This window comes from Lepidothrix coronata, unplaced genomic scaffold (genome assembly GCF_001604755.1).
Source record: "Lepidothrix coronata isolate B3197 unplaced genomic scaffold, Lepidothrix_coronata-1.0 Scaffold330, whole genome shotgun sequence".
NCBI classification, from domain to species: domain Eukaryota; kingdom Metazoa; phylum Chordata; class Aves; order Passeriformes; family Pipridae; genus Lepidothrix; species Lepidothrix coronata.
In genome coordinates, this window is record NW_016690510.1 from 287,826 (window position 1) to 314,299 (window position 26,474).

Sequence of the window (26,474 nt, forward strand, 5' to 3'; positions counted from 1 at the left end):
CCCCGTGACCCCCTCAGTGCTGCCCCCTCTTTCCTGGAGCAGCCGTGTCCCCCCACCCCCCCAGCAGCCCGGAGCCAGGGCCTGGGGCACCTCTTTATTTGGGGGGGCTGCAGGGGGGGTTCGCATGTCCAGCGCGGGGGGGGGCACAGGCAGCGCATGCAGGGTCACGGGAGCGGGGCTGCGGGGGCCCCTTGCACCCAGCCCCCCGACACCCCCTCAGGGGGTGGGGGGGACCAGGAGGCTGCCCCGTGGCCCGGGGGTGCCCCCCCAGCCCCCCGGCCGGCGGGGGGGCGGGCTGGGCTCCGCGGCGGGTCCCGGGGGGGCCCTAGAGCCGGGTGACGAGGTAGCAGGTTCGGGGCGACGCCGAGACGGGGCGCGGGGCCACGCAGGGAGGGCCGGGCACTCTGCGGGTGGGCCGGGGGGTTAGAGGGGCTGGGGGGTTCAGGGGGATCGGTTTCCACCCGCCATTCCCCTCCCCCTGTGTCCTGCCAAGCTGGGGGGCTCAGCGCCTCGCCCCCACCCCTCGTGCCCCCCGGGATGCCCCGGGAGCCTCCCAGCTTTGGGGCTCCCCCACGCAGCCGCTGTGGAGCCAGGCTGCTCACCCCCGTCCCCTCCCTTCTGCCCCTCTGCGTCCCGGAGGGGAGACTGGGGGATCCCAGCCTGGCTGGAGGGGCTCCGGGGGGACAGAGGACGCCGGGACAGGATGCTGGAGACCATGATGAGGACGGGGGATGAGGCGTCTGCAGGGAATGGGAGTGTCTGCAGGGAATCGGGGATCTGCAGGGAACGCAGGGGTCCACGCAGGATGGGGGGATCTGCAGGGGATGAGGGGTCTGTAGGGGGATGGGGGGAGTCTGTGGGGAATGGGGGGATCTGCAGGGAATGGGGGGGGTCCGCAGAGAATGGGAGTTCTGCAGGGAATGGCCCCCCGGCCCCGGGGGGCTTCGGGTGCCCCCCCGCGTGTACCTGGGTGGGCGCGGGGCCGCGGGGCTGCCCGGGACCGCCGGGTGCTCCTGGATGGGCGCACGGAGGGACGAGAGAGCGGTGAGCCGGGGAAGGGGGATGAGGTGCGACCCCCCGGGCGGGGGCGGGGGGCGGGGGGCGCGGGGGGTTACCAGGGTGCCGCTGTCGCTCCGGGGGCTCCGCTTCTTCTCCTTGTACAGGCTGAGGAGTTTGTCCCGGAACACCTGGGAGGGAGCAGGTCAGAGCCCCCGGCCCCGAGAGCCCTGAGCGGAGGGGGTGTTGAGGGTGTCGGGGGGCCTCACCTCGTACAGGTAATCGAAGATCTCCAGGATGGTGAGGAGGCTGGCGCCGATGAAGAGCCCCATCTGCCCCCCGATGTCACCTGGCGGGAGGCGGTGTCAGAGAGGACACGCCCCTCGGAGCCCCTCCGGCCCCCCCCCGACCCTCACCGCCCCCGCCGGCCCTCACCCAGCAGTCCTGCCACCTCGTACGCCTTCTTCTGCTCGATCATCTCGTAGTTCAGAGCCTCGAAGAAGATGTCCAGGACCAGCACATTGTCCCTGGGGGACACGGGACGAGGGGACAGTGTCAGGCACAGGAGGCCGGGGGGCTGTGCCAGGCTGTGCTGGGGGGGGGCTGGACTGTGCCGTGGGGTACAGGGGAATGGGCAGAGGGGTCTGCCTGGTGCTGGGGGACACAAGGATGTGCTGGGCTGTACTCTGGGGCCCCGTGCCATGCTGTGCCATACTGGGCTGTGCCACGTAGTGTCATGCCATGCGGTGCCATCTGTGCCATGCCATGTTGTGCTGTGCCATGCAGTGCCACATGTTTTTCCCTTTGCTGGGGCATATTTGCACAGGGTAGGCTGTGCTATGCTGGGCAGTTCACGTGTGCTGGGGACGTATGGCCATGCCTTGTCACACCATCACACCGTGCCGTGCTGTGCCAGTTCAGGGATTCTGGTGATGCCATGTGGCTGTGCCATGCTGTGTCCCACCATCACACTGTGCTGGGGACGCTGTGTGGCTGTGCCATGTCACAGCAGTGCACGTGTGCTGGGGGACACGGTGTGGCCATACTGTGCCGTGTCACATCATCACATCGTGCTGGGCCAGTTCACATGTGCTGGAGATGCCATGTGGCTGTGCCATGTCACACTGTGACACTGTGCTGTGCCAGTTCCCGTGTGCTGGGGACACCCTGTGGCCATGCCATGTCACATCCCTCTGGGCTGTGCCAGTTCATGGCTCCCGGGGATGCCGTATCACACCGTGCTGGTTCATGCTGTGTGCCATGTCACACTGTCACGCTGTGCCATGTCACACCAGTTCACATGCTGGGGGTGCCACGTGGCTGTGCTGTGCCACGTCACACTGTCACGCCGTGCCACACGGTGCGCTGGCGGGGCAGAGGGTGACACAGTAGTGGCGACAGGGGTGGCAGTGTCACTCACGCGATGTACTGCTCTGTCTTGTTGAATTTCTTGGCCAGGTACTTGGCCGAGGCCTTGCTGGGGATCTTCACCATGGAGAGCTCTTTGCCGTAGCGCACCATGGCACAGGGTGTGCGGCACGCGCAGTACTCGCTGTCCTTCGTCACCAGGAAGTCTGGGGGGGCACGGGTGGGACAGGGAGCCCCAGGATCCCTGGCCGGGGGGGACACTCGGGGACAGAATTGGTGGCACGTGGGGGGAACCCAGCCCTGCGTGTCTGGGGACAGTGGTGACCCCCACCCTGGTGAGGGCACAGGCACACTGGAGCCACGGTTGCAGCGATGGGGGCACAGAGGGCACAGGGACACCAGAGCCACGCTCGCAGCAATAGGGGCACAGCGGGGGCAAGGGGTTCCAGGGGTGCCCGGGGCCGTTGAGGGGCCAGGGGTACATACCCAGCGCGGGGTCAGCACACTCCTTGTACTGCTCCGGGGTGCAGACGTTGGCGTTGCCTGCGGGGGAGGCGGCGGTCGCAGGGGCGGGGGGGGGTCCCGGCAGCCCCCGCAGCCCCCCGGCCGCCCCCCCGCTCACCCGGCATGTGCACCATGCGGCAGTTGCAGTTCTCGGCCAGGTAGCGCGTCTCGCAGTCCAGGCGGCACGCGGTCAGGCTGTAGTTGGTGAAGAAGTCGGACTCGATGGGGGTGGCCTTGCAGTCCCCCCACGGGGGGGGCAGGTACACGAGCTGCCAGGCACCCGCTAAGGAAAACACGGCGTCCCGGGGTTCCCAGTGTCACCCCTGCTGTCGTCCCCGGTGTTGTCCCTGGCCATGCTGCCACCTCCCAGCCCACCGCAGGAAGAGCTTATCCCACACAGCCAGTGCTGGGAGGTCCTGCCACCCCAGAGCCCCCCTCCTACCCTGTGCCCTCCTTTCTGGCCTCGGGGACGGGTGTTGCAGGCAATGTCACCTCTACCAGGTGCCACAGCAAGGGTGGCACATGGCAATTGGGAGCACACGGGAGCCAGACGTGCCAGGCAGTGGGTTGGCACAGATGCCCATGCTCCCCTCGGTGCTCGCTGTGCAGCCAGTGAGTGCTGAGGGGTCCTGGTCCTGCACCCCCAGCACTCCCATTTCACCCTGTCCCTCCCTGCCAGGCGCAGGACGGGTGTCGTAGGCGATGTCACCTGCACCAGGTGCCACAGTGGAAGGGCAGGAGCCAGCGAGGGCTGGCACGTGGCACCTGGGAGCACACAGGGGCTGGGCGTGCAGGGATTGTTCCTGGTGAGGGGCCCAGCACCCCCACCCGTGGGTGCCAGGGCCACGCTCCTGCTGCCGCCGTGCTCCTGCCGCCCGCGCCACGCGCGCTGGCACACGTGGTGACGCCCACCCAAGGCACCTAAATTTAGGTGTCTGGCTGCGGGGGCCGGGCGCTGCCACCCCCCCGGCGGCTGTTCCGCAGGAGCCAGGGGGTCGCTGCCGGAGCCAGAGCCTGTGGAGAGGCCGCGTGGTCCCGGTGTGGGGCTGCCCCACACCGTGTGCTGCTCCTGGCCAGTGTGGTGGCACAGTACTCGTGGCACAGCTTGGCACGGGATGTCCCTGTGGGGATGGCTGTGGTACCCACAGCACCGCTTGGCATGGGATGTCCCTACGGGGATGGCTGTGGTGCCCATGGCAGGGTTCGGGATGTCCCTATGCCTCAGGGTGTCCCAGCGTGTCCACACCAGGCTGTCTCAAGCCCTTTGGGGGCCCATCCCAAGCCCTCTGGGGGTCCATCCTGATCCCTCGGGGGTCCGTGCCCAGCCCCGGGCGCCGTGCCCGGATACCCGCTGCTGCTGGCAGGAGACGAAGGTCTGGAAGCCGGGGGCGACGCCAAAGCCCAGCTGGTCGATGAAGGGCGGCTCCTCCTGGCTGTGGATCTGCACCTTCACCCCCACCTCGAACGACGTCTCGTCTGCAGGGCAGGGGGGTGGGGGTCAGGTGCCGCACAGGGGGGCTCACCTGTGTCCCCAGACAGGCAGGGGTCTCACCTGTGTCCCCCCAGACAGGCAGATATTCCTCCTGCTGCACGTTGAGCATGAGCTCGAGGCCGTTGCCGGAGCCCCCCTGCAGCGTGGTCAGGACCTCGCGCCCCGGCCCCCCCGGGTTGAACGTGTAGCACTTCCCCAGGCGTGTAAAGATCTGCGGGGACACAGGGGACACGGCGACGGGGCCCTGGGTGACACTGTGGGACCCTGTGAGGACAGGGCAAGATCCCAGTGCCCCACGGGACCCGGTGCAGGATCCCAGTGCCCCTCAGGACCCAGTGCAGGATCCCAGTGCCCTGGAAAGGATCCCAGTGCCCCTCAGGACCCAGTGCAGGATCCCAGTGCCTCGGGACAGGATCCCAGAGCCCGCCAGGGCCCAGAACAAGGCCAGAACGGTGACAGTGCCCGCCCTGTGCCTGGGCTGCCGCGACTCTGCAGGGATATTGGGTTTCAGTGAGGCTCCAGGGGACACGTGGGGACACTTGAGCAGGGAGGGCACAAGCCAGGATGGTGATGGAGACCGGGACTCAGTCACAGTGGCAGAGGCCACCGTGTCCCCTAAGAACCTGAGAGCCTGTCCTGGGCCAGCCACCCCAGCAACCCTGGGGACCTGCACCCCCAGCCAGGGACCTGAGGGTGACCTTGAGCCTTCAGGGACTGGCATCCACAGACAGGGCTCCCGGAGTGATCCAGAGGCCCCAGGACTGGCCCCATGGACCCCAGTCCTGCCATACAGCCCGCTGGGGTCACACCCCCCCCACTATGGGTGCCCTCCCCCCCAGTGTCCCATGGGGGGAGGGGGCGTTGCTGTGGTAACGAGCTGCTCCCAAAGTGGGGACCTGTCACCATGGTAACACGGTGCCCAAGGAGGAAAAGGGGGGGCGGGTGTCATGGCAACGACTGCCCGGCATGGGGATGCCTGGGGAGGGTATGGATGGGGACAGGGACTGGGACATGGCCCTGGCACTTCCAGCCTTCCTGCTTCCCACACTCAGGTCACCCAGGGACCCCCAGCCCTGCACCCTGGGGACCTGCTGTTTCCACTCTCTGCTGTTCCATCCCTGGACCCATGTCCCTGCACTGCCATCCTGCCCCATCCCACCAGCCCTGGTGGAGGCAAGGGGGCACAGCCCACCCTGATGGCCCTTGGGCCTTTGCCACGTGCCCAGGGACCTCGGGGACCCTGAGGATGGGGTGGGACGAGGCGCAGGGACACAGTGCCAGAGTGCAGTGCCACAGCCCAGGGCAGAGGATCCCAACCCAGGACTACGCCCTCCAGCCATATGTCCTGCCCCTTGAGCCTGGGAGCCAACGCCAGCACCTTGTCCTGCTGCAGGGGCACCGGCAGAGTGGCTCCAGCCAAGGGTGTGGGGGCACAGGGGCCATGGGGAGGGCACGGAGCTGCTGAAGGGCAGCTTGTCCCTGAGCTCCAGAGAATTAATTGGTGCTCTAAGAGCATTAAGGTGACAGTAATCGCTGGGAACAGAGATGGGCACTAGGTACAGCGGGCACGGGCTGCCCAGCATCCGCAGCACACTGCTGCAGCATGAGGGATGTGCCTGTCCTGCCTGTGCCACCGTCACCGCCCGTCCCACCGCCCCTGCCTGTCATGCATGTGCCATGATCCCAGCTAGTACCACCGTCCCTGCCCTGCTCTGGGGGCAGTGGTGGGGCCAGTGCTTGCACAGGGACCCCCACCTGTGCCAGGTGTGGAGGAGCTGCCCCTGGGAGCCTCTGTGCCAACAGCCAGGGCAGCGGCTGCTGCTGGCAGTGCCCAGGTGGTACCTGGAGCTGGAACGGGGGAGTGGAGCTGGGGGCTGTACCTGTGAGCACCCTGTACAGGTGAGAACCCCACAGCTGTGAGCACCCCATACCCGTGAGCATCCCGCACCCGCCACCACCCCATCCCGGTGCCTGCATGCCAGCAGAGCCCCCCCCTGCACAGAGCCCCCAGCACAGCCCCGCTCCAGCCTGGGCAGCGTTCCCAGCCGCCTGGCACCCCTGCAGCGTGCAGAGCAGGGGCACCCCTGGCTGGCAGCCGCTGCGTCCAGAGGGGTGGGCAGGGGCTGATGGTGTTGTGGGTGGTGGGATGCACCGGTCAGCCAGAGAAGGGGCTCACCCACAGGTGCCTGACCTTGGCAGGACACCCAGGTCCCTCTGCAGTGCCCAAGAAGGTGGGCAGGGGCTGATGGTGCTATGGGTGGTGAGATGCAAAAGTGGGATGGAAGAAGGGGCTCAGCTGCCAGTACCCAACCCCGGCAGGACACCCATGTCCTTCCACAGCCCCGGGGGCACACGGCGGGTCCCCTCCCCATCCTCGCTGTGCCCACGTGCATCGAGATGGGAGGAGGAGCTCACCTAGGGGTGGCCAACCCTGGCAGGACACCCGCGTCCCTCCACAGCCCCGGGGACACACGGGGGTCCCTGCCCCGCCCTCCGGGCACTCACCACGGTGAAGTTGCGGGCGGTGCAGCCGGTGCCACGGAAGGTGCACTGCAGCAGCATCTCGGCCAGGTCGTGGCCCGTGCGGTTGTAGAACTCGGCCATGCTGAAGGGCTTCGCCTTGAAGTTCTTGAAGTTGGCCTTGTCCCTCAGGGCAGCCAGGACGTGGGGCTCGGCCAGCTGCGGGTTGCTGATCTCGTAGCGCTCGTTGAGCAGCGCCAGCAGCTCGCCCACGTGGTACATGTCGTTGCGGGTGATTTTGGAGAAGCGGAACTCGTTGAGGTTGCAGATGGTGATGGCCGGGAAGGTGAGGTTGCGGGCGGCCACCTCGTCCAGCTTGGTGACGTGGGGGTAGGTGAGGAAGTAGGCGACGCGCTCGGCACACACGAGCAGCAGCAGCCCCAGCGAGCCCAGGAAGAAGCCGCCCCAGAGCACGCGGCGCAGGGACACGGCCCCGTAGGCGAAGACGTGGCTGATGCCGTGCAGCGAGGAGCTGTGGGCGAAGGCCCGCAGGCTCGAGAGCCCCTCGCCCTCCCCGCTGCCCTCCGAGCCCCCCCTCATCCTGCCGCCGCCGGGCCCCCGCCGTGCCCGGCACTCTCAGCCCATCGCCGCGCCGGGCTCAGGGCGCTGCCGGCGGGGAGGGCACGGAGGAGGAGGGTGGGCAGGGCAGAGGAAGGCAGAGGATGGCAGGGCAGGACCGGCCGCTCCGCTCCCCCGCGCTGCCGGTGCCAGCGCTGCCCGACCGGTGCCGCGGGGCCGCCGGCAGCGCAGCCCCAGTCCCGGTCCCAGCCCCAACCCCAGCCCAGGTCCCAGTTCCAGCTCCGGTCTCGGATCCGGTCCTGGTTCCAGTGCCAGTCCCGATCCTGATCCCGGTCCCGGATCCGGTCTCAGCCCCGGCTCTGCTCCTGCCGCGGCGCAGCCCCGATCTCAGCCCCAGCCCCGGTCCCGGTTCCAGCCCCAGCCCGGCCCTGGCCCCGGTCCCGGTCCCGGTCCCTGTTCCAGCCCCGGTCCCGGCTCCGCTCCCGCCGCGGCGCAGCCGCCGCCGCCGCCGGTCCCGCCGCCCCCCGCCGCCGCCGCCCCCGCCCCTCCCGCTCGGCTCCACCCGCCGCCCCCGCCGGCGGCCGCGGCGCTGGGGTACGGGGGGCTGAGACCCCCGGGGAAGGGAGGGGTCAGCAGCGCCCCTTCACCGGGCGGCCCAAGGGAACCCACCCCGGGGGTCGCACAGCGGTCCCCCCATCCCGGGGTCACGCAGAGGTTCCCCCACGCCGGCGGGTGATGCAGTCGTCCTTCACCCCAGAAAGATGTCACAGGGTCCCCCCACTCCGGGGGTGACACAGGGGTCCCCCATCCTAAGGCTGACACAGGAGACTCCCCCACCTCGGGAGGGTCATGCAGGGCTGATCCTGCCCAAGAGGGTCACAGAGGTTCCCCCAGCCTGGGAGGTGACACAGAGGTCCCCTACACTGAGGGGCGACACAGCAAACCCTCCAGCCCCTGTGGTCCCACAGAGGTAACCCCCAATCCCGGGGTCATGCCGGGGTTCCTGCACCCCAGGGAGTGACCCAGGGTTCCTCCACTCCAAGGATGATCCAGGGTCCTCCACCCTGGACGGGGACACAGGTGACCGCCCCGCCCTGGCGGGGGTCACACAGGGGTCTCCCCATCCCAGAGGTCACCTAGGGGGTCGCCCACTCCAGAAGTGACACATGGGACTCTGTACGCCAGGGGGTCACACAGAGGCCACTCGTCTCAGGGGTGACACAGGAGCTCCCTCACCCCGGGGGCGATGCAGCCTTCCCTCACTCCGAGGGTGACATAGGGGTCTCCCACTCCACGGGCGACATATGGGACCCCCCAGCCCTGGGGGGTCACGCAGCGGTCCCCCCATACCAGGGGTGATGCAAGGGGTCCCCACCCCAAGAAGGCCACACAGAGGTCCCCCTTGTCGGGGGGGTTCATCCCAATGAGGGGGTGACAGAGGGGACCCCCCACCCCCGTGGGCAGCGCGCCCGGGCAGGGGGCGGGGCCAGCGCCACCAGTCCCGCCCACTAAAAGAACGTCCGTCGGCGCGGGCCCCGCCCCTCCGAGCCCCCGCCCGGTGCCACGGGCGCCCCAGAGCGGCCCGGAGGATCCTACACCGCGTTCCACCAGAGCAGAGGAGAGCTCCCAATCCGCCTTCCGCCCCTCTTTATTGGGGAACAGCGGGGGGACCCCCTCAGAACACCCCCCCTGTCCTCTGGGGAACAGCGGGGGGACCCTCTCAAGACCCCTCCTTTGTTCATTGGGGAGCAGCCGGGGGGGCCCTCGCTCAGGACCCCTCCCTGGTCTGCTGTCGGATGAGCTCGGCGTAGAGCCCCCCCCGTCGCACCAGCTCCTCGTGGGTCCCCGCCTGTGGGGACAGCAGGGACGGTGTCACCCCCGGGTGCCCGCGCACCGCACCGCGCCCGCCCCGGCGCTGGTCTCACCTCGGCCACGCGGCCCCGGGCCAGCACGGCGATGAGGTCGGCGGCGCGGATGGTGCTGAGGCGGTGGGCGATGAGCAGCACGGTGCGGCCCGTGGCCGCCCGGTCCAGCGCCTCCTGCACCGCCCGCTCCGCCTGCGCGTCCAGCGCGCTCGTGGCCTCGTCCAGGATGAGCACGGCCGGGTCCTTGAGCAGCGCGCGGGCGATGGCGATGCGCTGCTTCTGCCCCCCCGACAGCGCCGCGCCGCGCTCGCCTACGGGACACCGGGGACACCGCGGCGTGGGGGACACCGCGGCATGGGGGACAGCACAGGGACACTCCGGGTTGGGGGACACCGGGGGACACCGCGGGATGGGGGACAGCACAGGGACACTGCAGGATGGGGGGACAGCACGGGATCGGGGAGACAACCATGGGGATGGGGGAACAACTGCTGCACCATCCTGGGAGGAGCCCCAACCCAGAGCCAGGGACCCTCCCCACCCAAACCCCATCCCTCCTGTGCAGACGGTGTTGCCATGGGACCGGGGTCACCCCTGCCAGGGTCCCACACCCGCCCGTGCCCCTCCCGCCCCGGCCGTACCCACAACGGTGTCGTAGCCCTGGGGGAAGCTGCGGATGAAGCCGTCAGCGTTGGCCTGCCGGGCAGCCTCGTACACCTCAGCATCAGAGGCCTCCGGCTTCCCGAAGCGGATGTTCTCCATGATGGTCGTCGCAAACAGCACCGGCTCCTGCGGCAGCGCCCGGGGCCTCAGTGCTGAGCCCTGGGGACAGCCAGCCAACCTGTCCCTCCTGTCCCCACCTGTCCCCACCTGGCTGATGAAGCCAATGACCTGCCCCCGCAGCCAGGAGGGGTCCAGGCCGGCAATGTCGTGCCCGTCCAGGGTGATGGTTCCTGCCGTGGGCTCGTAGAACCGCTCCAGCAGTGCCGCCACTGTCGACTTCCCTATGGAGGGGACCCCTCAGCCCCCTCGGCTCTGGCAGCACTGGAGGGGTCCCAGTCCCTGGCACCCACTGGGTGCACCGAGCAGAGGACTGGGGTGCAGGAGGACGTGCCCAGGGAGAGGTAAGGGACTGGGACACCGAGGTCCTGCCAGGCTATGACGTGGGGGTTCAGAGGGTCCTAGGTGGGCTGGTACCTCCTCCAGAGGGTCCTACGATGGCCACAGTCTGACAGGGGGGCAGAGTGAGGCTGAAGTCCTGCAGGACTGGGTAGCCAGGCCGGGTGGGATAACTGTAGGCAGAGGAGAGGGAGGCTGTGGGGGCTGCGGGGACACAGTGCCAGCCCCACAGCCTGCAGGGCAGCACAGGGGGCCGCAGGGGGCTCACCTGAAGGAAACACGGTGGAAGCAGATGTGGCCGCGCAGGGAGTGGGCAGGGATGGAGGCCCCCCCCTGCAGAGGCACGAGGGGCTCCAGTGTCAGCAGCTCAAAGACACGGGCGCCGGCGCTCAGACCCCGCACCACCTACAGAGGGGCAGTGGGAGCACCCTCAGACCCCCAGAACCAGACCCCCAGCCCTGGGGGTGCCAGAAGCCCCTGCCCCACCTACCTGCCCCATCAGGATGGAGATGTTGGCCAAGGACCTGGGGTGCACAAGGGGAGAGGCTGCGCTCAGGGCTGTGCCAGGGCAGGCTGTGGGGAATGGGGGGGTGCTGGGGGTACTTGGGGTAACGCCAGGCCCTGCCCTGACCTTTGCACAGTCTGCGAGGCCACCAGGAAGGACATGAGGTCACCTGGTGAGAGCTCATCCCCAGCCATCAGGGAGCCGCCGACGAAGATGGTTCCCAGTACGATGCCTGTGGGGTGGGGGGCAGAGGTGGTGTTTGGAAGGGGTCCTGCCCCGCAGCCCCCCAGGTCCCATCCCACGGCCCCCGCTCACCATTGAGTGCCAGGTTGGAGAGCCCCTGGAAGGCGGCGATGCCGAGCCCCAGCCGCTCGCTCAGCTGGCCGGAGCGGTCCACCTCGGCACAGAACAGCCTGGGGCAGGGACAGGCTGGGGTCCCCACTGCCCCTGTTGCCCCTTGCCACTCCCAAGCCCTCCACCCTTACCTTGCTTGCTGCTCCTCCATGGCGAAGGCGCGGACGGTCCGCACGTTCCCCAGCGCCTCGTCCGCCACCACGGTGGCCTTGGCCACCTGCGGGGAGAGGGGGAACAGTGGGGACACCCCCAGCTGTGGCCCCTGGGGGTGGCAGGGCTGGGCTGGGGGGGCGGGAGATGGTTACCTGCTCCTGTGCCTGGCGGGAGAGGCTGCGGAGGAAGGCGCCGATGAAGGCCCCGGCGCCCACCAGCGCCGGCAGCGCCACGACCAAGAGCCCCGTGAGCTTGGGCGAGAGCAGGTACAGCGACACGAAGCAGCCGGCGGTCTGGGTGCCACTGCGCAGGCCCTGGGGCGAGGGGCGTGGTGTGGGGGGGGGCTGGGGGCCGGGGGGCCGCCGGGCTCACCCAGGACAGGCCTGGCCTCACCTGGGAGATGGCCAGCTTGAAGGAGGACTTGAACTCCTGGATGTCGGCCGTCAGCCGCGTCACCAACTGCCCCGTGCGCGTGGCGTCAAAGAAGGCCACGTCCTGCCTGCCGGGGGAGCGGTGGGTGGGGGTCCCTGCTCCCCCCGCTCCTCCCTCACCCCCGTCCCCCCCGGTTACCTGAGCAGGGTGGTGAAGAGCGCCTTGCGCATGTCGCCGGCCACCCGCTCACCGACACGCGCCAGCAGCGCGATGTACCCGAAGGTCAGCAGCCCCTGTGGGAGGGGGGTCAGGAGGGGCGGGGGCACCCCCGGGCCCCCCAGCACCCGCCCTTTAGGGAGGTCAGCACTCACCTGCAGGCAGTAGACAGCGAGGAGGCGCAGGGCCGGGCGCTGTACCTCCCGCAGGTACGTGGGGACGTGCCCGCGGGCACACCGGGCCACCACGTTCACCAGCTGCCCCAGCAGCACCGGGATGCGCACGTTGAGCAGGGCCGCGCCCAGCGCCAGCTGTGGGGACACGGACAGGGACAGCGGGTGTCAGGCCATGGCACCGGGACAGTGGCCGTCACACCGTGGCATGGGGACAGCAGGCGCAATGCCACTGCCCAGAGCTGTGGCAGTGGGACAGTGACTGTCATGCTGTGACACCGGGACGGCAGGTGTCACACCATGGCAACGGGACAGTGGCCATCATGCCCCAGCACAGGGACAGTGGCCGTTGTGCTGTGGCACCAGGACAGCATGTCCCACCCCCAAGCACAGGTGTGACACGGGGACAGTGGGGATGAGGGGACCGTGGCCACCCACCCGCCCCTGCTCACCATGACGGCGGCGGAGAGCGCCAGGAGCTGCGGGCGCAGGAAGGTCCAGAACAGCTGCCAGTCGAAGGGGGGCTCCGGGGGGGGCTCTGCGGGCTCGGGGACACCGGGAGGGACCGTGGGGCCAGGGGGGACAGTGGCCTCCTGGCAGCGTGCGGCCGTGCCCAGCAGCCCCAGCACCACACAGCCCGTGGCTGAGCCGGCCAGGAGCAGGTACCGGGGGGCCAGGGGGGCGGGGGGGGGGGGGAGCAGCCGGGGGGGCAGCCGGGGGGGCCTGGCCAGACCCAGGTGGCCCCCCCCATACCTGAAACTGGGAAGAGGAGTGAGCAGTGTGTCCCAATGGGGGGAGCCCCAGGGAGCCCGGGGACCCCCGGCAGGGCCAGCAGCCCCCCACTGCCTGGGGCTGTCCGGCACGGGGAGACCCAACTCCGCTCCTGCTGCTACCCATGTCCCTGCTTCTGGGGCCCCGGGAGCCCCGACCCCCCCACAGCCTCCACGGACTGCCAGGGACCCCCCGGGACCCCAGAGTCCCAGCTCCCACCACAAAGAGTTGTGTTCCCCCCTCCAAGGGACCCAGGAGTCCAGGGCCCCCTCCGGGACCCTCCTCAACCCCAGAGTCCAGGCTCACCACATCGCACCAAGAGGACACCCAGGAGTCCAGACGCCCACCAGGACCCTCGGGGATCCTCAGAGACCCACCACGATCCCCGAGTCCCCGTTCCTCTCGCCATCCTCGCACCAAGAGTTGGGGTCCCAAGGGACCTGTGAGTCTGGGATCCCCCTCGGGACACCCCAGGACTGCAGTCCGAGCTCCCCCCACTGCAAAGAGTCCGGGACCCCTCTGGGGCTCCCCAGTACCTGACCCTGTATCGTGCCCCCCCGGCCCCCGCCCCGCTGCCCCGGGACGTCCACGCACCCCTGAACTCCCCGGGAGCCCCGATCCCCCCAAAGCCCCCCTGCTCCCCCGGGACCCCAAAGTCCAGACTCTGTCCACCGCGAACTGGGGTTCCTTCCCCTCCCACTCAAGGGATTCGGGAGTGCGGGACCCCCGCGGGACCCCCCCGTCCCCCGCCGTACCTTCGCCCCGGGGCTGAGGGCGGTCGGAGCCGGGTCCAAGCGCCCGCCGCCCGCAGCAGCAGCACCGGCAGCGGCATGGCGGCACCGGGAGGGACGGGGCGGCACCGGGAGGGACGGGGCGGCACCGGGAGGGACGGGGGCGGCACCGGGGAGGGACGGGGCGGCACCGGGAGGGACGGGGCGGCACCGGGAGGGACGGGGGCGGCACCGGGGAGGGACGGGGCGGCACCGGGGAGGGACGGGGGCGGCACCGGGAGGGACGGGGCGGCAGCGGGGAGGGACTGGGCGGGGGGCGGCACCGGGGAGGCACCGAGGAGGAAGCGGGGAGTGACCGGGGAGTGACCGGGCGAAGGGGCGGTCCCGGGGGCGGCAGGGGGAGGGACCGGGGAGGGACCGGGGAGGGACCGGGCGAAGAGGCGGCACTGGGAGGGAGGGCGGTCCCGGGGGCGGCACGGGGAGGGACCGGGGTGGAACCGGGGGCGGGGGGGGCGGTCCTGGGGCGGCCCCGGGCGGGCGGAGCCCCAAACACCGCGGCCCGGGCCCTGCGCCGGCCCCACCAGCACCGGCCCCGCACCAGCCCCTCGGGCCCTTCCCCGGGCTCCGCATCCCGACCCCTCCAGCTCCTGGTCCCTGCACCCCTGCCCTCCTCGGGGCCGCCTCCGGACCCCCCGGACCCGCACCGGGACCCCCCGCCGGAGCTCGGACCCCGCACCGGGACCCCCCTCCGCCCCCCGGGCCGCTGCCGGTGCGGCCATGGCCGGCGGCGGGACCCGGGGCGGGCGCGGGGCCCCGTGAGCGCCCGGCACCGGCAGGGACAGCGGCGGGCACGGCGGGGACCGAGCCAGCACCGAGCGGCCGCCAGGTGAGGCGGGACGCGGACACTGGACGGGGACGGGGGGACGGGGGGTGGCAGAGCCCCGCTGTCCCCGGTGAAGGGAAGCCCCCCCTCCTTCCCGGGGTCCTCAGCCCGGCCGCCGCCCCGGGACCCCCACGCCGGGGAACACGAGGACACCGGGGCAGATGTGGCGGTGCCCGAGTCCCCACGTGTGACCCCGGGGGTCCGGGTCACTCCCGGGAGTCACCGGCGTGCCGCGCCCGTGTCCCCACGGGGCAGCCGTGTGTCACCTTTGGGTCACGTGTCCCCGTGGGGTGTGACCCTGCCGTGTCCCCGCGCGGGCTCGCAGGGGTCCCTGTGGGACAAGGTGTCCTGGTGGGGTCACCGGGGCCATTGCCCCGTGTCCCCCGGGTGCCGTGTCCCCTGGGCTCTGTCCCCTGACACCGGGGGCGTCCCGGCTGCCCGGCCCCCGCCCGGGGGTCTCCCCTGCCCCCCCACTGTTTACAGTCTCGGGCTATTTTCGGGCCCCGCGGGTATTTTTGGCCGTCCGGTGCGGGGCAGGGACGGGCCGTGCCGGTGTCACCCGCCGGGACACCCGATCCCGGGGGACGCTGTCCCCGGGGGGTGTTGCACAGGTGGGGGTCGCGTCCCTCCCGCCGTACCAGCCCCGCGGCCGCGGCCCCGCGCCGTGAGTCACCTCGGACAGGAGGGGCCGGACGGTGTCACCTGCGGACACCGGCCTGGCCGGACACCGGCTGCGGCCACCGCGGGGGACGCAGGTGACGCGCGGGGCTGCGGGGGCAGCGGTAATGGACGGGGAGGCCGAGGGAGGTCCAGTCGTGCTCCGCGGTTGGGGGTCCTGTCTTGCTCCAGGGGTGGGGGTCCCATCCTGTGCCGAGGGGAGGGGGTCACCGGGGGGGGACGGTCCCCTCCAAGGGTTTAGAGTCCTGTCCTCCCCTTGGGGGCTGGGGGTTCCCCTGCTCTGGGGGGTGGTCCTGTCCCGAGGGTGTGGGGTCCTGCCCTGCCCCAGCGGGGAGTCCCGTCCTCTCCCGGGCAGGGGGTCCCCAGGGCATTGAGAGGCCACTGGGACAGAGAGCTGGCTCTGAGCTGGTCCCGCTCCCGGCTGCTGCCCCCTGGCACTGAAAGGGGGTCTCTGGGTAAAGGGGACCGTGAAGAGGGGGTCTGTGGAGATGAGGAATGTGGGGGCTGTGGGTCCATGGGGAGAGGGGTCCCCCCACGCGGACTGCGGGGGGCAGCACAGCATGGGGGGGTCAATTGGGGTCCCTCGGGCTGGGCAGGGGGGTCTGTCCCAGGGGACCCCGCGGGATCATGGCAGGCCCTGACACCGGTTCAGCCGGTGGGACAGGACAGGCTGGTGGCGCCTGCGGTGTCACCCGTAGTGTCAACTGCCCGAGGCTGGGGCCAGCTCAGGCCACCCGAATTTGGGGCATGCAAGTGACGCTGCGGGACCTCAGCGGCATTTCCGGTGCCCCAAACCTGCCCCACGGCCGCCCCACCGCGGCAGCTGGGGCCGACAGGTGTCCCCGCAGGTGATGGCAGAGCAGGGAGAGAAGGACCCGGAGTACCCGGAATACCGGGAATACCAGCGGCTGGAGGACTGCGAGGAGGACTCGCCCCCGGGCGAGGATGAGGAGGAGCTGCTGCTGCACGTCACCGAGGGGCCAACAGGTACCGGGGCCCCACCTGGCAGGGGATCCAGGGGTCCCTGTGGGCCGTCTGGGGGTCCCAGGTGTGGGGTTTATGAGTTCCAGGTGAGGAGGTTTGTGGGTCCCAGGTGGGGGTTGTGGGTCTCGGGGCAGTCCCAGGTGGGGATTTGTGGCTCCCAAGGTGGGGGTCCCAGGCTGGGGGGTCCATACCCCATTCCCACCTGACCCCCCATGTGTTTCCCTCACAGACTCGTGGCACCACATCAAGGACCTGGACAGTTTCTTCACCAAAATATCCTGGCACAGCCCTTGGTGGCACTGTGGGGGAACATGGAGGGGCATGGGAGGACCCCGAGAATGGGGGAATGGCACGGTGGGGTCTGTCACACCCTCACAGGTTCCTTAACCCCCCCTACATCTACCATTTCCACCAGAGGAACGGCTTCGCCTGCGTCGTGCTCTCAGATGTCCTGGAGCTGGTGTAAGTGACACCTCGTTGTCAGCACACGGTGCCACGTGGACCTGACACGAGGATCTCGCTGACCCCCCTGCCCCCCAGGCAGTTCCTGTTCGTCGTCACCTTCAGCACGTTCCTGCTGTGCTGCGTCAACTACGACGTCCTGTTTGCCACCCGCCCCCTGAACCAGAGCCACGTCCCCGAGCACACCAAGGTGACGCTGCCCGACGCTGTGCTGCCCGCCCCGCAGTGCGCCCGCAGGTGGGCAGGGCCCCGGTGCTGTGGGTGACACGTGGGGTCCTAGCACTGCAGGTGACACGTGTGCCAGCGGGTGGCTGCTGTCCCTGCTGGCACTGGTGGCGTGGCCACGTGGGGGTCTCAGTGCCGCTGGTGTGGCCCAGTCGGGTCCCGGTGCTGTGGGTGACGTGTGCCCCTAGCAGGCTCCGTGGCAGCAGGTGGCTGCTGGGCCTGCTGGCGTGAACGTGGGGGGTCCCAGTGGCACTGGTGACACACGTGTCCCCAAAGACTCCCTGGCAGCAGGTGACCATGGGGGAGTTGGTGGCACTGGTGACACCTGTGTCCCTGCAGGCTCTATGGCAGCAGGTGACCATAGGGGGATCCTAGTGGCACTGGTGACACCTGTGTCCCTGCAGGCTCCGTGGCAGTGGGTGGCTGCTGTTCCTGCTGGTGCTGGCGGGCATGGTCTGGTTGTGCCGCCTGGTCACGGCACTCCGGCGCCTCGTGGGCTACTGGGAGATCCGGAGCTTCTACATCCGAGCGCTCGGCATCCCTGCTGTGAGTGGGGGGCTGGAGGGGCTGGGGATGGGCTGGGGTCAGGACTGTGCTACGTGGTGACATGTGGCGCTGAGCTGTGCCATGCTGAACCATGCCATGTGGTGCTGAGCCATGCCATTGACACATGGTCCTGAGATGTGCCATGTCATGCTGAACCACGCCGGAGCCGTGTGGTGCTGGGCTGTGCCATGCTGAGCTGTATCACACGGTGCTGAGCCGTGCCATGCTGTGCTGCACGGTGCTGAGCAGTGCCACGTGCTGCTGTGCTGTGCTGAGCTGTGCCATGGAGCACCAGTGCCAATCACTGCCACTGTCAGTGAAGGAGCTGTGCAACCACAGCTGGCAGGCGATGCTGAGCCACGCCGTGCCATGCCAGTGCCAACATCTGTGTCATTGTCCCAGGATGAGCTGTGTAACCACAGCTGGCAGTCGGTGCAGGCCCGGCTGCTGGCGCTGCAGCGGCGCCAGCCCCTGTGTGTGCCACGCCGGGAGCTGACGGAGCTCGACATCCACCACCGCATCCTGCGCTTCCGCAACTACACCGTGGCCATGGTCAACAAGTCCCTGCTGCCCGTGCGCTTCCACCTCCCGCTGCTCGGCCCTGTCGTCTTCCTCACGCGCGGCCTCCAGTTCAACCTGGAGCTGCTGCTGTTCCGGGGCCCGGCCGCGCTCTTCCAGAACACCTGGAGCCTGCGGCCGCAGGTGAAGCGGGCGGGGGCGCGGCGGGCGCTGGCGCGGGGGCTGGCGCGGGCGGCCGTGCTGCTGGGGGTGGCCAACCTGGCGCTGTGCCCCTGCGTGCTGGGCTGGCGCCTGCTCCTCGCCTTCTTCAGCTACGCCGAGGGGCTGAAGCGGGCGCCGGGCAGCCTGGGCGCGCGCCGCTGGTCGCTCTACGCCCGCCACTACCTGCGGCACTTCAACGAGCTGGGCCACGAGCTGCAGGCGCGACTGAGCCGCGGCCACGCGCCGGCCACCAAGTACATGGACTCGTTCAGCAGCCCGCTGCTGGCCGTGCTGGCCCGGCACGTCGGCTTCTTCGCCGGCTCCGTGCTGGCCGTGCTCATCGTCCTCACCGTGTACGACGAGGACGTGCTGACGGTGCAGCACATCCTGACAGCCATCACGCTGCTGGGGCTGGTGGTCACCGTGGCCAGGTGGGTGCTGGGACTGGCGATTGCGGTGGGTGTGCCGGGCTCTGTGCCGCTCTGTGCCGTGCCGGGTGGGCAGGGGGGCTCAGGTGGGACCCCGCTTATCACCACCAGGTCCTTCATCCCTGACGAGCACTCGGTGTGGTGCCCCGAGCAGCTGCTGCAGCGGGTCCTGGCGCACGTCCATTACCTGCCCGAGCACTGGCAGGGCCGCGCCGGCCGCGCCGAGACGCGTGCGGAGATGGCACAGCTCTTCCAGTACAAGGCGGTGGGTGCAGCCCCCCTGCCGCGGGACCCTCCTCTCTGCCATTCCCTTCCCCCAGGACCCCACAGACTGGGAGATCCCTGTCCCAGGATCCCCACCCTGAGACCCCCCATCCCTGGGACACCCACAGACTGGGAGCTCCCTTTCCAAGAACCCCCCCACCCTGGGATCTCCCATACCAGGACACTCCTGCCCCAAGACTCCCCGTCCCATGCCTTGGAATCCCCCACCCTGGGACCCCTTAACCCGGGGACCCTCCCACCCGAGGACACCCCATCTCCAGTACCCCCACCCCAGGACCCACTGCCCTAAGACCCCTTGCACCCGAGACCCCCCTCCCCAGTGGGTCACGATTGCCCTCTCCGGGACCGACTCCTTGGGACCCCCACCCTGGACCTCCCACCACAGTACTTCCCACCCCGGAACCCCCTTGCCGGGACCCCCTCGACTCCCTTGTCCCCCACGCAGGTTTTCATCCTGGAGGAGCTGCTGAGCCCCCTCGTGACCCCCCTGATCCTCATCTTCGCGTTCCCCCCCCGCGCCCTCGACATCGTGGATTTCTTCCGCAATTTCACGGTGGAGGTGGCCGGGGTGGGCGACATCTGCTCCTTCGCGCAGCTGGACGTGCGGCACCACGGCAACCCCCAGGTGGGGCCCGGGGGGCTCGGGGGGACCCGGGGCGGGGGAGGCCGGGGGTGGGGGGTCCCATGGCAGAGGGATGTATGTCGGGGTGTCCCGTCTCTGCAGTGGGTGTCTGGGGGGCACACAGAGGACCCCCGTAGCGGGCGATTGGGGTGAGGGGTCCCGTGTCGGGGTGTCCCACGTCCCTGTCCCCGCAGTGGCTGTCGGGGGGTCACACGGAGGCCCCCCCGGAGCGCCAAGCGGAGCACGGGAAGACGGAGCTGTCGCTGATGCGCTTCGCCCTGAGCAACCCGCGGTGGCGGCCGCCGCCGCCCGCCCGCCGCTTCCTCGGCCACCTGCACGCGCAGGTGACCCGCGACGCGGCCACCGCGCCACCCGCCCGGCCCCTGCTGGCCGAGGGGCCGCTGGCCGCGTCCCTCCTGTCCGAGGACTCGGCCCTGGCGGTGAGTGGGGGCGGTCTGGGGGGGCTGCGGGGTGTTTTGGGGTCTCCCCCTGACGCGTGTCCCCGCAGCCCGAGGGGTTGGTGGCCAGTGTCCTGATGGCCAGCGGGCTGGTGGCCCGGGACCCCCGCTTCGGGCAGCCCTGCAGCACGGCCAGCGCCACCGCCAGCCTGCTGGCGTCCCTGCGGACCCCTCTGGGGACCCCCCCGGGCACACCCCTGCCCGGGCAGGGGCGCGGAGCCCCCGACAGCCCCGGAGAGCACCTGAGCCCCGAGGAGAGGTGGGGACGGGAGGGCGTGGGGAGGGGGCTTTGGGGAGGAGTGTGGCGGCAGGGAGGGGTGTCACGGAGGGGAGGGGGTGTCACGGAGGGGAAGAGTGTTGTGATGAAGAGGGGGCATCACGGGGGGGAGGAGGCGTCAAGAAGGGGGTGTCACGGCAGGGAGGGTGTGTTGTGGTGGGGACGGGGGTCGTGGCGGAAAGGGGCGTCATGACAAGGAGGGGAGGGGCTGTCATTGTGGGGACGGGGCGTCGCGGTGGCTCAGAGATGTCACAGGGGGTGTCGTGGCGGGGTGGGTGTCACGGCTCAGGGGTGTCATGGAGGGAAGAGGGTATCGTGAGGGGCTTTCACGGCAGGGAGTGGTGTCATGGTGTCACAGTGACTCGGGGGTGTCACGGTGGGGAGGGGGTGTCACAGTGATTCGGGGGTGTCATGGTGGGGAGGGGGTGTCATGGCGGGAAAGGGGTGGTGGGGAGGAGTGTTGTGGTGGGTCATACCTGTCGAGGCGGGGGGGAGCGTCGTGGTCGTGGTAGGGAGGGGGCTGTCACAACGGTTCCGGGATGTCGTGGTGGGGGTGTCACATCGCCCCCCCCGTGGCCCCCCCAGGCCGGCGCTGAGCGAGTCGCGGCTGCGCAGCCTGAGCCGCTCGGCGCTGCTGGCTGAGGTGGCCTCGGCCGAGATGAGCCTCCACGCCATCTACCTGCACCAGGTGTGTCCCTGGGGTCCCCCGGGGTCCCCCTGCCCACCCCAGTGTCACTGTGCAGCTGCTCTGCCCTCATCCCCGGGGGGGCCTGCCTGTCCCTGGCACCTGTCCCATGTCTTGTCCTTCATCCCTTGTCCCTGTCCCCCGCTCCTTGTCCCCGGCCCTGTTCCAGGCTGCCCCCTCACATTGCCCCATGGGGTGACACCCCACCCCACCCCGTTTTTGGCCGGAGACCCCACAGCCACTGCCAGATGGGGCACTGGGAACGAGGCCCCGTGGCCGATGTCACCCATGTCCCCCTTCTGCCACCCCTTCGGTGGCCAGGGGTGTCATGGGCTGGGGGACCCCTTCCCTACTGCCCCATGGGGAGGCGGCTTGTCATGGAGGGGCCCTGAGTGCCAATACGGTGGGGGGGCTCAGAGCACCAGTATGGGGGGCTCTGCTATGGTGGGGGGCTCAGAGCATCAATACTGGGGGGACTCTGACCACCAATATGGGGGAGCAGTGCTGTTCTGGGGGGCTCTGGCTGCCTCTGGGGGACTCTGCCCCCCGTGCTGGGGGGCTCTGTCTCTGGGGGGGCTCTGAGCACTAATATGGGGGTCTCTGCTATGCCGGGGGGCTCTGACCCTTCCTCCCGCCCCCTCCAGCTCCACCAGCAGCAGCAGCAGCCGCAGGGCCCCGGCCCCCAGCCCGCGGGGGGGTGGGTGCCCACGGGGACACACAAAGCCCTCTTCGTGACCACAGGTGAGCACTGCCCGTGCGGGGGTCTCAGGGGGCCGGGGGACATTGCTCAACCCCCCCCGCAGGGCTGAGCCCCGAGCTGGGGCCGCGGGGGGGTCCCAGGGATCCTGACGTGCCCTGTGCCCCCCAGGCTCGGCTGCCCGGGCCTCGCAGCTGCGGGAGATGCCGCTGGGCGGGTGGGCCGAGGAGGAGGAGGAGGAGGAGGAGGAGGAGGAAGAAGAGACGATGACGATGACGTAGCCGGACCCGGCTCTGGTGAGTGGGGGCAGGGGGGCTGGGGACCCTCGGGGCTGGGGACAGGGAGACCCTGGGGTGGGACACGGTGACCCCAGGGCTGGGGACATGGGGACTTCTGGAACTGGGACATGGAAAACCCCCGGAGATGGGACATGGGGACCCCAAGGGCTGGGGCCAGAGAGACCCCCCAGATTGGACAGAGAGACCCGCAGGGCTGGGGTTCACCAAGGTCTGGCTGCCACGTGTGCCGGGGTCCCCAGTTGCCAGGGTCCCCACTCTGGGATCCCCACTGATGCCCCATTCCCTCCACAGGTTGTGCCGAGACCCCCCAGAGGTGCCGGGGGAGCTGCCGTGGGCGTGGGGTGGCTGCAGTGGGGGGCTCACCGTGACCACTGTGCTGCCGGGGGGGCCCTGCCCATGGGAGCCCCCCACTTGGGATGTCCCTGGTGCCCGTGCTGTGGCGTGGGGCTGGGAGTGCTGCGAGGGGCCCCCCCAGGTGCTGTGTTTAGGGGGGTGCACGGGGCTGGTGCCTCCCCCGGTGCCCGGGGCACCAGCAGAAATAAAGGTTTACAGAGGGGCTGTGCCCCCTGTCTGCTTGGGGGGTGGGCTGGGGGGAGCTGGGAGGACAATGCCATGGACGGGGCCGTGGCAGTTTGGGGGTGACACTGGGGTGCGTGGGCAGGTGGCAGGAGTGCTGCTGGGGTGGGCCCACTCACCTGCAGCTGCACAGGTGTGGGCCACAGGGCCCTGGCCGTGTCCCCCCTCCCACCGTTGCCCACCCCTCATAGATGTGGGACCTTGGCCATGTGCCCTCACTCCTCGTGGCCAGAGCACGGCCGTGTCCCCTCAACCCCCCTAGTTCCCACCTCTCATGTCCTGAGCGTGGACAGGTGACCTCGGAGGTGCCACAGAACCCATCCCCTCCCCAGAGCCACCGGTGCCACCGCAGGAGCCAAAGTGCCAGGCCGGGGTATCAAAACTAAAACCTTTACTGGGGGGTGGTGGGACAGGGGGCACAGCCGCAGGACCCCCGTGTCCCCCCGTGTCCCCTGTGTCCCCGCTCAGGGCGCCGGGCCCGGCGGGCGCTGCTCCTGCAGGGAGAAGGACTGGCTGCGGATGCGCAGGGCCACCTCCTGCGTGCGGAACGTCAGCCCGAAGATGTCCTCGTGGTAGCGGTTCTTGTCCTGTGGGACGGGTGTCAGGCTGGGGCCGGGGTCCCCGGGGGGTTCCCGGGGGGTTCCCGGGGGGTCCCCGTGGGGTCCCAGCCCTTACCCTCAGCTCGCTGATGACGTCCCCCGCCTGCCCCAGCGTCATGTCTCCCTCCTGGGCCAGGATGTGCTGCACGGTCTGCAGCACCTCGGTGGCCATGGTGACGTCCCCGCACACGTACATGTGGCCCCCGCGCTGGCACAGCACCTGGTGCACCTCGGCCGCCAGCTGTGCCCGCAGCACGTCCTGCACGTAGGTCTGGGGACACCGCGGGGCCGATGGCACCTGGCACCACCCAGCCCGTCCCCAGGTCCCCATCCCCATCCCCACACTTTGTGTGCTGTCTCTGTCCTCATGCCCCTCCCCAGCACCTCCTCCCTTCGTGCCTTTGTGTCCCCATCCTGTCCCTGTCCCCATGAGTGTCCTTGGCCCCTCTCTTCCTCTCCTCCATCCCTGGCCTTGTGTCACCCACTGATCCCCATCCCCTCCATTTCTATCCCCATCTCATCCATGTCCTTGTCCCCATCACAGTCCCCTCCCCAGCTCCATCCCTGTCCCCATCCTGTCCCCGTCCCCATTCCACCTTGGAGGTCCCAGGCTGGCAGGAGAAGGCCATGAGCACCTTGGCTGAGGGGCCCCTCCATCCTGTCCTCATCCCATCCCTGTCCCCATCCCATCCCCGTCCCATCCCTGTCCTGTCACACTTTGTGGGTCCTGGACTGGCAGGAGAAAGCTGTGAGTGCCTGACCATGGATCCCTCCATTTCTGTCCCCATCCCTGTCCCCATCACACCCCCTCCCCAGCTCCATCCTTACTCCAGTGTGTCCCCATCCTGTTCCCATCCCACCCCTGTCCCCGTCACACCTTGGGGGTCCCGGGCTGGCGGGAGAAGGCCGTGAGCACCTGGCTGAGGGCCCCCTGCTCCTGCGCCTGCTCCATCTCCTCGCAGTAGATGTGGTCCAGGGCAGACGAGCGGCACCCGAACACCAGCACCATGGGGCCCAGGGAGACACCTGCGGGGACAGTGTCCCTGGCTCCCTGCACACTGTGGGCCGTGTCCCCATACCCTGCAGCCCTGCTCCCTCCCTGTCCACATCACCCCATCCCCATGTCCCGGGCCTCCACCCCCTTCCCCATGTTCCCACATCCCCAACACCATGCTCAGAGTCCCCATGCCCCTTGTCCCACACCCCAGTGCCACCATGACCTTGTGTTCCTGTGTCCCCCTTGTCCCCCCCATCCCCGTTTCCCCTGTCCCCCATGCCCTCATTGTCCCTATCTCCATGTACCCCCTCCCCAAGTCCCTCATCCACCTGTCCCCCCACCATGTCCCATCACCCCCAGTCCTCCCCTGTCCCTGTGCTCTCCTGTTCCCCTGTCCAGCCCTGTCCTCCAGCCCTCCCCTGTCCCTGTGCTCTCCTGTTCCCCTGTCCAGCCCTGTCCCCCAGCCCTCCCCTGTCCCTGTACTCTCCTGTTTCCCCTGTCCAGCCCTGTCCCCCAGCCCTCCCCTGTCCCTGTGCTCTCCTGTTCCCCCTGTCCAGCCCTGTCCCCACCCTCGGTGTGCAGGAGGTGCAGCCGGTGTTGCCAGAAGCTCCGGAAAGGCGCGACGCCGGTGCCGGGGCCCACGAGGATGCAGGGGGTGTCGGGGGCGGGCGGCAGCCGGAACGAGGGGGCCCTGCACGGTGAGGGTGTCACCGGGGGGGCCCGGGACCAACCCAGCGGGCGGCGGCGGGACCCGGGGGAGCCCCGGGACCGGCCCCTGCTCGGGGATGCCGGGAAATGTAGTCGGGGGGAGCGGGGGCGGGCAGGGACGTGTAGGGGGACGAGCGCGGGGACAGGCAGGGGAGCAGAGGGGCGACAGGGAGCGCACAGGGAGAGCAGGCGGGGAGCAGGAGGGGGCGCAGGCCGGCGGACCGGGGGGACAGTCCCTTACCCCCGGATGAAGGCGGGCACCGTGTCCCCCGGCTGCAGCCGCGCCAGCCACGTGGAGCAGACGCCGTAGTGGAGAGGGCCCTGCCCGTCTGTGGGGACCGGGAGGGTCTGTGGGGGCTGCGGCAGGCGGCACCCCAAAAGGCAGCCCCCCAGAGAGTCCCCCCGCAGAGGGGCTGGGGACACCTCCCTGTCCCCCCTCCCCGGGCAGGGCTGGGGGACGGAGGACCTGAAGATGCTCTGCGGACACTGGAGATGGTTTGGGAACCCTGGAGGGGCCCGAGGACCCTGGAGATGCCCTGGAAGCCCCCACGGCCCCGTGCCCGTCCCTGTCCCCGCTCACTCTCGCTGTGGTAGGTGACGACGGCCACGGTGAGGTGGATCTCGCCCGGGTGGGCGCCGGGCGCGGAGCTGATGGAATAGTAGCGGGGCTGGAGCAGCGGGAGCTGGGAGAGCAGCAGCGCGGCCGGCAGAGCCACGGACGGGAACTCGGCCAGCACCTCCGGCAACGTCGGGCACCGGAACCACTTCCACTCCTCGTACAGCCGCGCGTCCTGCGGGCACACGGCCGGGACACGGGGACACGGCACAGCGCTGGGACCCCGCGCCGGGCACACGGCTGGGACACCGGGGACCCAGGCTGGGACACTCACCCAGCACCCAGACAAAGGGACCAGCAGTCACCCTGGCAGGGTGGCATCCCAGTATCCCAGCTGGGGATGGGATCAGCATCCCAGCATCCCAGTATCCGGCCGTGGACGGGGCCAACATCCCAGCATCCCAGCCTCCTGCCCCTCCAGCCCCCGTCCCCGGGGTGACGCCCCTCACCTGCGCCAGGCGCTGGAGCCGCTCCCGCTCCGCGGGGTCCCGCGCCAGCGAGCCCAGGAGCTGCAGGAACTGCGGGGTCGGGGGGGCCGCCACGTCCAGGTAGAAGGTGAGAGCCTGGGCCAGGGTGCAGGGGGGCAGCCGCGGCTGCAGCACCCAGCGTGGTCCGGGGGGGGACCTGCCTGCGGGGTGGGGGGGATAGGGATGCTCAGTCCTGTCCTGTCCCTTTCCCACTTCCCCAGCCCCTTACTCTTCCTCCTGCCCCTCCCCAGCCCCTTCTCTTCCTTTTTTCCTTTTCCTCCTCCCCAGCCCCTTCCTCTTCCCCGTCCTCAGCCCCCTCCTCAGCCCCCTTCCCAGCCCCTTCCCCAACTCTTTCTCCTTTCCTCTTTCCCAGCCCCTTCCCCCTACCCTTCCTCTTCCTCCTCCTCTCCTTCCCCGACCCTTTCCCCTTTCCCAGCTCCTTCCCAAGCCTCAGCCCCTGCTCGTACCGGTGGGGTCCCCCTTGTCTCCCCCCGTCTCGGTCCGTACTGCCGGTCCCCCCCCCTTTCCCCCGTCCCGCTCCGTACCGGCGGGGTCCCCACATCCCGTCTGTGTCCCCATTCCCGTACCGGCGGGGTCCCCACAT

At 70.0% G+C, this 26,474-nt stretch overlaps 4 protein-coding genes across 4 annotated transcripts in view; 1 reads left to right on the forward strand and 3 right to left on the reverse strand.

Moving 5' to 3' along the window:
• Positions 1 to 164: 164 nt before the first annotated feature.
• On the reverse strand, positions 165 to 7,420 carry ASIC3 (acid sensing ion channel subunit 3). The gene is made up of 10 exons (XM_017838274.1): positions 6,866 to 7,420; positions 4,421 to 4,571; positions 4,217 to 4,344; positions 2,987 to 3,137; positions 2,851 to 2,907; positions 2,417 to 2,570; positions 1,432 to 1,523; positions 1,266 to 1,345; positions 1,116 to 1,187; positions 165 to 404 (listed from the first exon to the last, which is right to left on the reverse strand). Exons 1-10 carry the CDS (start codon positions 7,418 to 7,420, stop codon positions 165 to 167), a joined length of 1,680 nt encoding a protein of 559 aa, XP_017693763.1.
• Positions 7,421 to 9,037: 1,617 nt separating this feature from the next.
• Positions 9,038 to 13,772, reverse strand: ABCB8 (ATP binding cassette subfamily B member 8). The gene is made up of 16 exons (XM_017838295.1): positions 13,683 to 13,772; positions 12,609 to 12,915; positions 12,139 to 12,294; positions 11,966 to 12,060; positions 11,789 to 11,894; positions 11,548 to 11,709; positions 11,374 to 11,459; positions 11,204 to 11,301; positions 11,015 to 11,120; positions 10,874 to 10,907; positions 10,652 to 10,788; positions 10,462 to 10,556; positions 10,135 to 10,268; positions 9,906 to 10,053; positions 9,325 to 9,575; positions 9,038 to 9,248 (listed from the first exon to the last, which is right to left on the reverse strand). The coding sequence occupies exons 1-16, from the start codon at positions 13,757 to 13,759 to the stop codon at positions 9,168 to 9,170; spliced, it is 2,073 nt and encodes a 690-aa protein (XP_017693784.1). The 5' UTR covers positions 13,760 to 13,772; the 3' UTR covers positions 9,038 to 9,167.
• Positions 13,773 to 14,484: 712 nt separating this feature from the next.
• ATG9B (autophagy related 9B) lies at positions 14,485 to 22,458 on the forward strand. The gene is made up of 15 exons (XM_017838302.1): positions 14,485 to 14,544; positions 16,068 to 16,206; positions 16,433 to 16,476; positions 16,601 to 16,665; positions 16,744 to 16,902; positions 17,295 to 17,436; positions 17,839 to 18,587; positions 18,696 to 18,849; positions 19,315 to 19,494; positions 19,686 to 19,931; positions 20,000 to 20,208; positions 20,812 to 20,914; positions 21,556 to 21,652; positions 21,780 to 21,905; positions 22,188 to 22,458. The coding sequence occupies exons 2-14, from the start codon at positions 16,071 to 16,073 to the stop codon at positions 21,887 to 21,889; spliced, it is 2,394 nt and encodes a 797-aa protein (XP_017693791.1). The 5' UTR covers positions 14,485 to 14,544; positions 16,068 to 16,070; the 3' UTR covers positions 21,890 to 21,905; positions 22,188 to 22,458.
• A 489-nt stretch (positions 22,459 to 22,947) lies between these two features.
• Positions 22,948 to 26,474, reverse strand: part of NOS3 (nitric oxide synthase 3) — a 12,254-nt gene continuing 8,727 nt past the window's right edge. Inside the window, exons 16-22 of the mRNA XM_017838275.1 lie at positions 25,853 to 26,082; positions 25,368 to 25,578; positions 25,029 to 25,116; positions 24,649 to 24,770; positions 23,960 to 24,108; positions 23,159 to 23,353; positions 22,948 to 23,070 (exon numbers count right to left, since the gene is read on the reverse strand). Of these exons, the coding sequence (XP_017693764.1) occupies positions 22,948 to 23,070; positions 23,159 to 23,353; positions 23,960 to 24,108; positions 24,649 to 24,770; positions 25,029 to 25,116; positions 25,368 to 25,578; positions 25,853 to 26,082 (1,118 nt within the window). The remainder of the gene's footprint in view (positions 23,071 to 23,158; positions 23,354 to 23,959; positions 24,109 to 24,648; positions 24,771 to 25,028; positions 25,117 to 25,367; positions 25,579 to 25,852; positions 26,083 to 26,474) is intronic.